Source organism: Bombina bombina, chromosome 2 (assembly GCF_027579735.1).
Source record: "Bombina bombina isolate aBomBom1 chromosome 2, aBomBom1.pri, whole genome shotgun sequence".
NCBI lineage: Eukaryota > Metazoa > Chordata > Amphibia > Anura > Bombinatoridae > Bombina > Bombina bombina.
Window position 1 is genome coordinate 187069646 of NC_069500.1, and position 13346 is coordinate 187082991.

Here is a 13346-nt window from a genome sequence, read left to right on the forward strand (position 1 = left end):
TAAGCAAAATGCGGAGATGTTCCAACTTAAATTTAAATGTAATCACATCAGATTCAGCCTGATGAGAAATGTTCCCTGAATCAGTAATTTCTCCCTCAGACAAAACCTCCCTGGCCCCCTCAAATTGGATTAGGGGCCCTTCAGAGATATTAATATCAGCGTCGTCATGCTCTTCAGTAACTAAAACAGAGCAGCCACGCTTACGCTGACAAGGGTTCATTTTGGCTAAAATGTTTTTGACAGAATTATCCATTACAGCCGTTAATTGTTGCATAGTAAGGAGTATTGGCGCGCTAGATGTACTAGGGGCCTCCTGAGTGGGCAAGACTCGTGTAGACGAAGGAGGGAATGATGCAGTACCATGCTTACTCCCCTCACTTGAGGAATCATCTTGGGCATCATTGTCATTATCACATAAATCACATTTATTTAAATGAATAGGAATTCTGGCTTCCCCACATTCAGAACACAGTCTATCTGGTAGTTCAGACATGATAAACAGGCATAAACTTGATAAGAAAGTACAAAAAACGTTTTAAAATAAAACCGTTACTGTCACTTTAAATTTTAAACTGAACACACTTTGTTACTGTAATTGCGAAAAAACATGAAGGAATTGTTCAAAAATCACCAAATTTTCACCACAGTGTCTTAAAGCCTTAAAAATATTGCACACCAAATTTGGAAGCTTTAACCCTTAAAATAACGGAACCGGAGCCGTTATAAGCTTTAACCCCTTTACAGTCCCTGGTATCTGCTTTGCTGAGACCCAACCAAGCCCAAAGGGGAATACGATACCAAATGACGCCTTCAGAAAGTCTTTTCTAAGTATCAGAGCTCCTCTCACATGCGACTGCATGCCATGCCTCTCAAAAACAAGTGCGCCACACCGGCGCGAAAATGAGACTCTGCTTATGCTTTGGGAAAGCCCCTAAGAAATAAGGTGTCTAATACAGTGCCTGCCGATATTATTATATCAAAATACCCAGATAAAATGATTCCTCAAGGCTAAATATGTGCTAATAATGAATCGATTTAGCCCGGAAAAGTCTACAGTCTAAATAAGCCCTTGTAAAGCCCTTATTTACGATCGTAATAAATATGGCTTACCGGATCCCATAGGGAAAATGACAGCTTCCAGCATTACATCGTCTTGTTAGAATGTGTCATACCTCAAGCAGCAAGAGACTGCACACTGTTCCCCCAACTGAAGTTAATTGCTCTCAACAGTCCTGTGTGGAACAGCCATGGATTTTAGTTACGGTTGCTAAAATCATTTTCCTCATACAAACAGAAATCTTCATCTCTTTTCTGTTTCTGAGTAAATAGTACATACCAGCACTATTTCAAAATAACAAACTCTTGATTGAATAATAAAAAACTACAGTTAAACACTAAAAAACTCTAAGCCATCTCCGTGGAGATGTTGCCTGTACAACGGCAAAGAGAATGACTGGGGTAGGCGGAGCCTAGGAGGGATCATGTGACCAGCTTTGCTGGGCTCTTTGCCATTTCCTGTTGGGGAAGAGAATATCCCACAAGTAAGGATGACGCCGTGGACCGGACACACCTATGTTGGAGAAAATACAGAGTACAAGGGCCACAAGGCAGTAGTGTCAGAATCATGCAACATATTTCATTACAGAAAATATTTCCTCATCATTTATAAATTATGTGTTACTAATAAAAAACATAATTACAAAATTGCAAAAAATTCACTTTTGCAACGGACAACTCTTGGGAATGTTAATTTTCCCCCTGTATGCAACTACTCTTCCAAAATGTGATTCTGTTATAACAAAAGGCTTACATCAATCCCTGCTGAGCAGGACATTAAGACTAAAAACAAGGTGCACGTATAATCTACCTGTACGTATTTATACAATTTTTTAATTTGCCTTTTTATAATGAAAATACATTTTTCTTTTCCTACATAGTGTATTTATTTTTTCAAATGAATTTCAAAATATAATAAAATTGAAAAGCATTTAAATTAACTTGGATATTCCAATGACAAATTGAATGATTTATATGCAATGCTAGCTAACCACTCCCTAGCTATACATTGCAAACTCCTTCAAAAGCCAAGGGGGTCAGCTATTTACTGGCCGCTCTACCATGAAAGGAGTAAAAGGCACAATTATACAATCGACTGAGAAATTTTGGTTATTTTTTTTTTTTTTTAAATTCAAATAGATTTATTTCGCACAATATGATTGTAATTAATATATTAAATTTTTAAAAAAACTTGTTATTGATTTCATTACCCCCCCTTCAACCCATGTATGTTTTATTTTCCGTAAAATTTTCTGTTTAGTAAAAATATAAGAAGATTCACGTTGACTTTAGCCTTGTCAAACATTTTCATTACAGCCACGCCGTCATATTGCATCTGTAGCAAATCCTGAAATAGGAGAAAAAAAATATATAAAACTTTTTTTTAAAGGGACTCAAAATTAAAATTTAAAGATAGGGCATACAATTTTAAACAACTTTCCAATTCACTTTTATCATCAAATTTGCTTTGTCCTGTTGCTATTCTTTGCTGAAAGCTAAACCTAGGTAGGCTCATATGCTAATTTATAAGTCCTTGAAGGCCGCCTACAATCTCAATGTATTTCCCAACTAGAGGGCATTAGTTCATGTGCGCCATATAGATAACTGTGCTCACGCCCGTGGAGTTACTTATTAGATGGCACTTATTGGCTAAAATGCAAGTCTGTCAAAAGAACTGAGATAAGGGGCAGTCTGCAGAGACTTAGATACAAGGTAATCACAGAGGTAAAAAGTATATAACCGTGTTGGTTATGCAAAACTAGGGAATGGGAAATCAAGAGATTATCTATCTTTTTAGCAATAAAAATTCTGGGGTAGACTGTCCCTTTAACACTATACTTCTTGGCATGTAGTGATCTCATCTGCTTAAAGGGACATTAAAGTTGAGAAATGACATGCTCTATATTCTGTTAGAGCATCTCATTTTCAGACATGTGGGTTTAATAGAGCAGGGCAAATAGTCCAAAATCTAACAGATTAGAGCATATAATGTTTTTGACTATAATGGCCCTTCCCAGCCTAGGGGTTTAAAAGTGAAGTGATGACAAAAAAATAAACAGTTGGAAAAAAAAAAATGTACGTAAGTGTTATGAATCATGTCTATTTGGTTTGTGCTGCTTGAGACAGAGAAATGTAGTTTTACGTTTTTTTTACTTTCTGAGACACTAAACAGATCCTACAGCTGTTCTTTGTCTAACAACACAGACTACTGCTGCTGGCCATCAAAAATACTATCATGTATATGAATGACATGTCCCTTTAAAGCAGCCAACCAAAGCAGAGGGTGAAAAGATCCCATATTACTTTATGGTACTTTTTTTGAGTCTGCTACTTTTAAAAGCTTTAATTAATACGGACAAGATAAGTCCTTCTAAGCATTTCATACTTAAAATGATCTTAAACAGCATGAGATTGTAATATCAAATGTTTAATTATATGCAGTTAAATAACTTTGCAGTATGTTTCACTATTTATTTTGTCAACATTTCCTATAATTTAACTGGTGGTTTTCTAAATTCCACTGAGTTTCTATAAAGTAATAGGTGCCACCATGTTTAAACTTAAGTTTCCCCCTTATCTATCCCCCCTGTTGAGGACAATTAGCGATGGATATAAAACAGGCAATAAAAAAGTCTGCAAACACGGCCTTGTGGAACATAGGGTTGTTGGCGTAATTATTTAACAAGGTTTCCACACAGCCTTGTATTTTCACAACTAATATAACAGTAAAAACGACATCTGCATATTATTCTCAGGCTAATCCTTGCTCTGAATACATCATTATATCTAGCATATATTTACTATTTAACATCCGTTTAAAGTATTTTTGTTCAACTTAAAATAGGGAATTTTTTTGTTGTTTGAAAAACGTTACTATGCTGTTTTTTTTTTTCAATTTATAGAACTTTATAAATGTTCCTTATGAGTCAGTGAACAACAGATATTTCCTGTCAGTCTTTTTTTTCTTCTTAGTTTCATCATAAAGAGGCCATTATACATGCATTTATTTTATGCACGTGCTCATTGTCCACTATCAAGAGTTGTCAGTAAGTGACCATTAGTGGGAAGTGTACGACTGATACTGTTGAGTTAAACATTAAACTTATATATTACTAACCATTTTTCATTACACTTTTACTTTTTCATGTGTTTAAATCGTGCTGTTTCATATGTAAGATATTTTTTTATGTTCTTTTAAATAACTGATTATCCCAAACACGTTACCTGAAAGTGAAGTTGGACTTTTTCCATCTCAACACCTAGGAATTTGGCCTTAACTTCAAAGTCACCAACTTCATCGCTGGGTGAAATGTCGAATAAAACATTTTTAAACCTTTTCAGAAAATAAGAAAATAAGAATGAGTTCCTGATATAACCCTTTATATAGATAACAAAAAGATGATACTGCTGAATGAAAGAGGGCCTGGAAAAAAAATGCTGCTAGAGAAAAACCAGAGGGAACTAGATTAGAAGGAGCACTTCTGTCACTTAAAGGGGCAGCATGGAAGATAAAATTACATTTTCATAATTCAGATATTAGAATTTACTTATATTATCAAATAACCTTTTCCCTCTTAGTAGTCTTTATTAAAACTTAGCACCTTTTCAAGTTTAATTCTGACTTCTTCATCCCTTTAAATTATAGGCATCCATCTAACAACTTAGCTTAATGCCCAAGGCACAAATGAGGGGACAACTAGGGAACGAATGACCTTTGTTGCAGAGTCCATTGGACCCCTACAAGTATCACACAGACACAATACAGCTTTTCAGAGAGACTATAAATAACAGGATTACGTGCAGTGCTTTTATCAATACTGGCTGTGAAAAATTAACCAGACCCTTTATTACTGTAAGTGCCTCAGGTCTGTCTACCCCTAAATTCCCTAGAGATGGCATCTTCATCATGTCCCATAATCAACTGTAGTGTGAGCTAGAGAAGCATTTGTACATATGTATAATATTCACGTTTTCACTTTTTACTCCTGGTTCCAACGTTCTATGGATATATCTTAATATAAAGTTCTTCCCTGGCTTCCCTATGTTTTACTGGCTACAAATACACATTTGACAACCCCTATTGTATGTGATGATACTTCTGCAGAGGTATTATCAACAAAACAAAATAACGATTTTAAAACCCAGAGGCCCACACAGCTGTAAAGTACCAATAAAATTGTTTTTTTTATACAGAAATCTTACAAAAACATGACTTCCTAGCCAACAGACACAACACATATAGAAGTATGGTTACTACTGCCATTGGCCCACAGCAGTGTCCCTTTAACCCCTTGACTGCCAGAGAGGTCCAGAGAGGTCTGCACAACATTGCACAGCTCTCAAAGCCGGTCAAGGTGCTAATAGAACCACTAGCCAGAAACATCTAATGAACTCACTGATTAGTCTGCAGTCCCTCTATCTCCAGAATGACACCTTTCTCGTGTAGCCTGGCAGCAGTGTATTTTAAGGACGACTGTTTATTTTTCTTTGTGCTCTTCTCTTCCCCTTTCCCATCCACTTTAATAGAGCGCCTTGAATTCCTGTAAACAAGTAAAATGCTTAGTTACTGGTTTGATAAACAACTCTCTCAAAATACTACCGTTCCCATGAAATATTAAAAAAACAAGCAATGCGCTTACAAAAGAATACAGACAACTAACTGCAAAGATCTAAAATCCCTAATGCAAAGATTAGAGAAAAGTGTGACTGGTCAAAAGCAATCATTTCAGAACTGCAGCCTAATATAGATGTTAATTCCAATATCAACTGCTGCGCTATATTAGATGTTTGTATCTCTCAGTAGTGCAATAAATCAGTCATTATTAAAGGATCATAGAACAATGGAAGCCCTACGCAAGAATGGAAGCATTTCTAGAACCCAAATACATTTCAGCATAGAAAGTTCACCCCACCAACCTTTTTTTTACTTTTTTTTTTTAGTGGTGTGTAAAACCCTAAACAATTTAAGAAAATATGTTAAATGAAAAAAAATAATAATAATAATAATATATATATATATATATAAAGAGAAACCTCGTTATACACGAACATACACCTTGAAGCTAATGATGCACTAGTCTAAGTTCATTTGGAGAAAAAAGATGGTGTTTCACATCCAAAAATTACAGTTTACCCCTTAAAAAGAAAATGTGAGGGGAAAAAATACTCATCCAAGAGTGGCACTACTCAGCGTGGAAAGGTAAAAAAATATATACATATACAGTATATATATATACACACACACATATATATATTTATAAATATATACACACACACATATATATATACACATACATATATATATATATATACACATACATATATATATATATATATACACACACACATAAACATATATACATAGAATCACACACACACACATATATATATATATATATATATATATATATATATATACACACACATAAACATATATACATAGAATCACACACACACACACACATATATATATATATATATATATATATATATATATATACACACACATAAACATATATACATAGAATCACACACACACACATATATATATATATACACACATATATACACATATATATATATATATATATATATATATATATATATATATATATATATATATATATATATATATATATATATATATACACACACATATATATATATATATATATATATACACACACACACATATATATATATATATATATACACAATATATATATGCATACATACACACACACACAGCAAAGTGTAAAATAATGCATTTAGGGAAGAAAAATCCAAATGTTAATTACAGACTCAATGACACTTTACTGACTTGTTACAGATGAGGAACAGGAATTGGGAATTATTATTTCAGATGATTTAAAATGTAGTAAACAATGTAGTAATGCAGCGAGTAAGGTTAGCAGAATGCTTGGATGTATTGGCACCAGAAATAGTAAGGTTCTTATGCCAATGTACAGATCATTAGTTAGGCCTCATCTTGAGTATTGTGTGCAGTTCTGGAGGCCATATCTTCAGAAGGATATTAACAAACTTCAATCTGTGCAAAGGAGGGCTACCAAAATGGTACATGGTCTAAAAAATAAAAACTTACCAGGATAGGCTCAATTACATAAATATGTATAGCTTAGAATTAGATGAGAGAAGTGAAAGAGGTGATATGATAGCAACTTTCAAGTACGTTAAAGGGCTTAGTAAAACTGAGCCAGTGAGTATTTTACATATAAAAGGAAAATTCAAGAACAAGGGGTCATGATCTCAAGCTGAAGGGTAGTAGATTCAGGAGTAATTGGAGGAAGCACTTTTTAACAGAAAGAGTGATCGATTTATGGAATAAACTTCCTCAAGAGGTAGTAATGACAAACACTGCGGGGGGACTTTAAAGGGACAGTATACTATAAAATAGTTTTTTTTCCTTAATGTGTTTCAAATTACTTTTTTTACCAGCTGCAGAGTATAAAATGTATGATATTTGCTTTTTAAGACTTATTTGTGTATATGACTTAGCTAATTTTGTGTTTTGAAGCCACAACCTAATAAAATGGGTTGAGCTTGTAGGTATAATCAGATCTCATTACTTTATCACATTGTGTACATATAAATGCTTCTTTATCTTATATCTGTCCATAAAACAATCACCAATACTTGAAGAGAACAATGGAAAATTAACATTTTATTACCTTATCTCTTCTATAACCCACTGGGAGTGCAATTTCTTCTACTGGCTGTGTTAACACAGCTTGGCCTTGCGGCCAAATATTTTCAGGATGGGTGGGGATACCACAGGCTAAATAAACTATTTCAAATGCCAATATAAGGGTAATGTAAACACTTGTAAACAATTTAATACACTCCAGCAAGTAAAGTGGATCCTTAGGAACAATTAAAGGGGATAACATTTTTGAGTAAACTGACCCTTTAAGAATGCCTGGGACAAACATTAGGCTATCCTACGAACTAGATAAGTTTATACTGTTAGGTAATATCAGGCAGACTTGCTGGCCCTATGGCTCTTATCTGCCGTCAATATCTATGTTTATATTTATTTATAGTTGGCAAAAGTTTAGTAATAACATTTTTCTATATTTTGTCACATTTGTTTTTGCGACTTTAGTTTCTTTACAATTGTTTCTGTTTAACAGGAACTTTTCAAATTTGTATTAATAGCTGACAAATGTTTTTAAAGTCACTTTTCTTTATTCTGTATGTATTGCAACCTCAATAAAAAATATAAAAAAAAACCCATATCACAATAGTAGAGGCTGAACTTATTTGTAGTAAATGCCAAAATATTTCACTTACTTTCTAGTTAAATTATCCAAACAAGTCTTAATGTACGTGTTGTAATAATTTATCTGATCCTCAAAGAAAGCTGTCTTGGAGTTAAGGGCATTTAGGGTTTGCTGAAGCTTCACCATCTCAGCTTTTCGTCTCTGCCGATATCGTCTTTGGTTTCGAATATCCTGGTTTGAAATAAATACAAACATTCAGACTGGTTTGAAATAAATAAATACATTTACACTGTTTCTTTTTTATTTTACCTTAAAAGATAAAAAAAAAAAAAAAATACTTGAAATATTTTACTAATCGAACAGTACACAGGTGGCTTATGGGGTTGAAAAATCTTTTTTGCATATAAATTGGAACTTAGAGGAAATGTTTCTTCCTGCAGAATTCAGCCTCATAGAAAAACATAAATAAAATGGTGGAGAGGGACAAGACTTCATGTCAAGAAAAACAAAGCGGGTATGTTTAGCACAGGAACAAACCTTCTTCTACGTGGAACAGAGAAAGAAGTGAGCCTTTATCTAGTTACACGGCATAAGTGTCATTACTGAATCATGCTACTTTTATTACAAATTAAAGAGAGGCTTTTCACCCATTTGCGTGCACTGCACAAACGTTACAAGAAACAAAGAGAAAGTACAAACCTTTGTAATCTCATTGATGATCTCCTGGTATTTTGTCCCCTCTGTTACTAATCCAGCTTGTTCTAAAACTCGTAGATTTCGAAGAATTTTCCTTTTCTTCTGTTCCAAAGGAAGCTGACCTTCTTCCAAAACTGACTGACTGCGCTTCATTTTATCTGGAGTCTTGGCGTCTAAGGCTGCTCGTTTTTCTACTACCTTTAAGTGTTCATTTTCCTAAAAACAAATGAATGGCACACTCATTAACTGAATACGTTCAAGATAAAAGTTTGTATATGTGGTGCATGCCCAAACAAAGTGCTTGTGCAACAGTTAAGGTAGAAAACAGGTCCTTAATCCAAATAATGCATTTACCTTCATCTGGAAAATCTGGGATTCATGAATTACAAAGTCAATATATATATATTTTACTTAAAGGGACAGTCTACACCAAAATTGTTATTTTTAAAAAAATTAAGTAACACCTTTACTACCCATTCTCCAGTTTTGCATAACCAACATTAAGTTATCAATATACTTTATAAGCTTTAAAATAAAAATTGCTGCCTGTTTCTAAGACTCCACATGCCACCTCTTATTATTTTATGCATTTTATAGCATCCAGACAGTGCTAGTTCATGAGTGGCATATATATAACACTGTGCTCACTCTCCTGGAATTATTCTAGAGTCAGCACTCATTTTCTAAAAACATAATTTATGCTTACCTGATAAATTCCTTTCTTCTGTAGTGTGATCAGTCCACGGGTCATCATTACTTCTGGGATATTACTCCTCCCCAACAGGAAGTGCAAGAGGATTCACCCAGCAGAGCTGCATATAGCTCCTCCCCTCTACGTCACTCCCAGTCATTCGACCAAGGACCAACGAGAAAGGAGAAACCAAGGGTGTAGTGGTGACTGGAGTATAATTTAAAAAATATTTGCCTGCCTTAAAAAACAGGGCGGGCCGTGGACTGATCACACTACAGAAGAAAGGAATTTATCAGGTAAGCATAAATTATGTTTTCTTCTGTTAAGTGTGATCAGTCCACGGGTCATCATTACTTCTGGGATACCAATACCAAAGCAAAAGTACACGGATGACGGGAGGGATAGGCAGGCTCTTTATACAGAAGGAACCACTGCCTGAAGAACCTTTCTCCCAAAAATAGCCTCCGAGGAAGCAAAAGTGTCAAATTTGGAAAATTTGGAAAAAGTATGAAGCGAAGACCAAGTTGCAGCCTTGCAAATCTGTTCAACAGAGGCCTCATTCTTGAAGGCCCAAGTGGAAGCCACAGCTCTAGTAGAATGAGCTGTAATTCTTTCAGGAGGCTGCTGTCCAGCAGTCTCATAGGCTAAACGAATTATGCTACGAAGCCAAAAAGAAAGAGAGGTAGCAGAAGCCTTTTGACCTCTCCTCTGACCAGAGTAAACGACAAACAGGGAAGACGTTTGTCGAAATTCCTTAGTTGCCTGTAAGTAAAATTTTAGGGCACGAACTACGTCCAGATTGTGCAGTAGACGTTCCTTCTTCGAAGAAGGATTTGGGCACAAAGAAGGAACAACAATCTCTTGATTGATATTCCTGTTAGTGACTACCTTAGGTAAGAACCCAGGTTTAGTACGCAGAACTACCTTATCCGAATGAAAAATCAAATAAGGAGAATCACAATGTAAGGCTGATAACTCAAAGACTCTTCGAGCCGAGGAAATAGCCATTAAAAATAGAACTTTCCAAGATAACAACTTTATATCAATGGAATGAAGGGGTTCAAACGGAACGCCCTGTAAAACATTAAGAACAAGGTTTAAACTCCATGGTGGAGCAACAGTTTTAAACACAGGCTTAATCCTGGCCAAAGCCTGACAAAAAGCCTGAACGTCTGGAACTTCTGACAGACGTTTGTGTAACAGAATGGACAGAGCTGAGATCTGTCCCTTTAATGAACTAGCAGATAAGCCCTTTTCTAAACCCTCTTGTAGAAAAGACAATATCCTAGGAATCCTAACCTTACTCCAAGAGTAACCTTTGGATTCACACCAATATAGGTATTTACGCCATATCTTATGGTAAATCCTTCTGGTAACAGGTTTCCTAGCCTGTATTAAGGTATCAATAACTGACTCAGAAAACCCACGTCTTGATAAAATCAAGCGTTCAATTTCCAAGCAGTCAGCTTCAGAGAAGTTAGATTTTGATGTTTGAAAGGACCCTGTATCAGAAGGTCCTGTTTCAGAGGTAGAGACCAAGGTGGACAGGATGACATGTCCACCAGGTCTGCATACCAAGTCCTGCGTGGCCATGCAGACGCTATTAGGATCACTGATGCTCTCTCCTGTTTGATTCTGGCAATCAATCGAGGAAGCATCGGGAAAGGTGGAAACACGTAAGCCATCCTGAAGTCCCAAGGTGCTGTCAGGGCATCTATCAGGACTGCTCCTGGATCCCTGGATCTGGACCCGTAACGAGGAAGCTTGGCGTTCTGTCGAGACGCCATGAGATCTATCTCTGGTTTGCCCCAATGACGAAGTATTTGAGCAAAGACCTCCGGATGAAGTTCCCACTCCCCCGGATGAAAAGTCTGACGACTTAAGAAATCCGCCTCCCAGTTCTCCACTCCCGGGATGTGGATTGCTGACAGGTGGCAAGAGTGAGACTCTGCCCAGCGAATTATCTTTGATACTTCCATCATTGCTAGGGAGCTTCTTGTCCCTCCCTGATGGTTGATGTAAGCTACAGTCGTGATGTTGTCCGACTGAAACCTGATGAACCCCCGAGTTGTCAACTGGGGCCAAGCCAGGAGGGCATTGAGAACTGCTCTCAATTCCAGAATGTTTATTGGTAGGAGACTCTCCTCCTGACTCCATTGTCCCTGAGCCTTTAGAGAATTCCAGACGGCACCCCAACCTAGAAGGCTGGCGTCTGTTGTTACAATTGTCCAGTCTGGCCTGCTGAATGGCATCCCCCTGGACAGATGTGGCCGAGAAAGCCACCATAGAAGAGAATTTCTGGTCTCTTGATCCAGATTCAGAGAAGGGGACAAGTCTGAGTAATCCCCATTCCACTGACTTAGCATGCACAGTTGCAGTGGTCTGAGGTGTAAGCGTGCAAAGGGTACTATGTCCATTGCCGCTACCATTAAGCCGATTACCTCCATGCATTGAGCCACTGACGGGTGTTGAATGGAATGAAGGGAGCGGCAAGCACTTTGAAGTCTTGTTAACCTGTCTTCTGTCAGGAAAATCTTCATTTCTACAGAATCTATAAGAGTCCCCAGGAAGGGGACTCTTGTGAGTGGAACGAGTGAACTTTTCTTTTCGTTCACCTTCCATCCATGTGACCTTAGAAAAGCCAGTACTAACTCTGTATGAGACTTGGCAGTTTGAAAGCTTGAAGCTTGAATCAGAATGTCGTCTAGGTACGGAGCTACCGAGATTCCTCGCGGTCTTAGTACCGCCAGAAGAGCCCCCAGAACCTTTGTGAAGATTCTTGGAGCTGTAGCCAATCTGAATGGAAGAGCTACAAACTGGTAATGCCTGTCTAGGAAGGCAAACCTTAGGTACCGGTAATGATCTTTGTGAATCGGTATGTGAAGGTAAGCATCCTTTAAATCCACTGTGGTCATGTACTGACCCTTTTGGATCATGGGTAAAATTGTCCGAATAGTCTCCATTTTGAACGATGGAACTCTTAGGAATTTGTTTAGGATCTTTAAATCCAGGATTGGTCTGAAAGTTCCCTCCTTTTTGGGAACCACAAACAGATTTGAGTAAAACCCTTGTCCCTGTTCCGACCGTGGAACTGGATGGATTACTCCCATTAACAAGAGCTCTTGAACGCAGCGTAGAAACGCCTCTTTCTTTGTTTGGTTTGTTGACAACCTTGATAGATGAAATCTCTCTTTTGGAGGAGAGTATTTGAAGTCCAGAAGGTATCCCTGAGATATTATCTCTAGCGCCCAGGGATCCTGGACATCTCTTGCCCAAGCCTGGGCGAAGAGAGAAAGTCTGCCCCCCACTAGATCCGATCCCGGATCGGGGGCCCTCAATTCATGCTGTCTTAGGGGCAGCCGCAGGTTTCCTGGCCTGCTTGCCCTTGTTCCAAGACTGGTTAGGTCTCCAGCCTTGTCTGAAGCGAGCAACAGATCCCTCTTGTTTTGGAGCAGAGGAAGTTGATGCTGCTCCTGCTTTGAAATTCCGAAAGGAACGAAAAACAGAATTTATGCTTACCTGATAAATTACTTTCTCCAACGGTGTGTCCGGTCCACGGCGTCATCCTTACTTGTGGGATATTCTCTTCCCCAACAGGAAATGGCAAAGAGCCCAGCAAAGCTGGTCACATGATCCCCCCTAGGCTCCGCCTTCCCCAGTCA

General features: G+C 37.2%; 1 protein-coding gene across 1 annotated transcript in view; it reads right to left on the reverse strand.

The window, feature by feature from the left end:
- Window positions 1–2169: 2169 nt before the first annotated feature.
- Window positions 2170–13346, reverse strand: part of IQGAP2 (IQ motif containing GTPase activating protein 2) — a 373896-nt gene continuing 362719 nt past the window's right edge. Inside the window, exons 29-33 of the mRNA XM_053701383.1 lie at window positions 8997–9209; window positions 8368–8528; window positions 5454–5597; window positions 4282–4390; window positions 2170–2404 (exon numbers count right to left, since the gene is read on the reverse strand). Of these exons, the coding sequence (XP_053557358.1) occupies window positions 2291–2404; window positions 4282–4390; window positions 5454–5597; window positions 8368–8528; window positions 8997–9209 (741 nt within the window). The 3' untranslated portion in view covers window positions 2170–2290. The remainder of the gene's footprint in view (window positions 2405–4281; window positions 4391–5453; window positions 5598–8367; window positions 8529–8996; window positions 9210–13346) is intronic.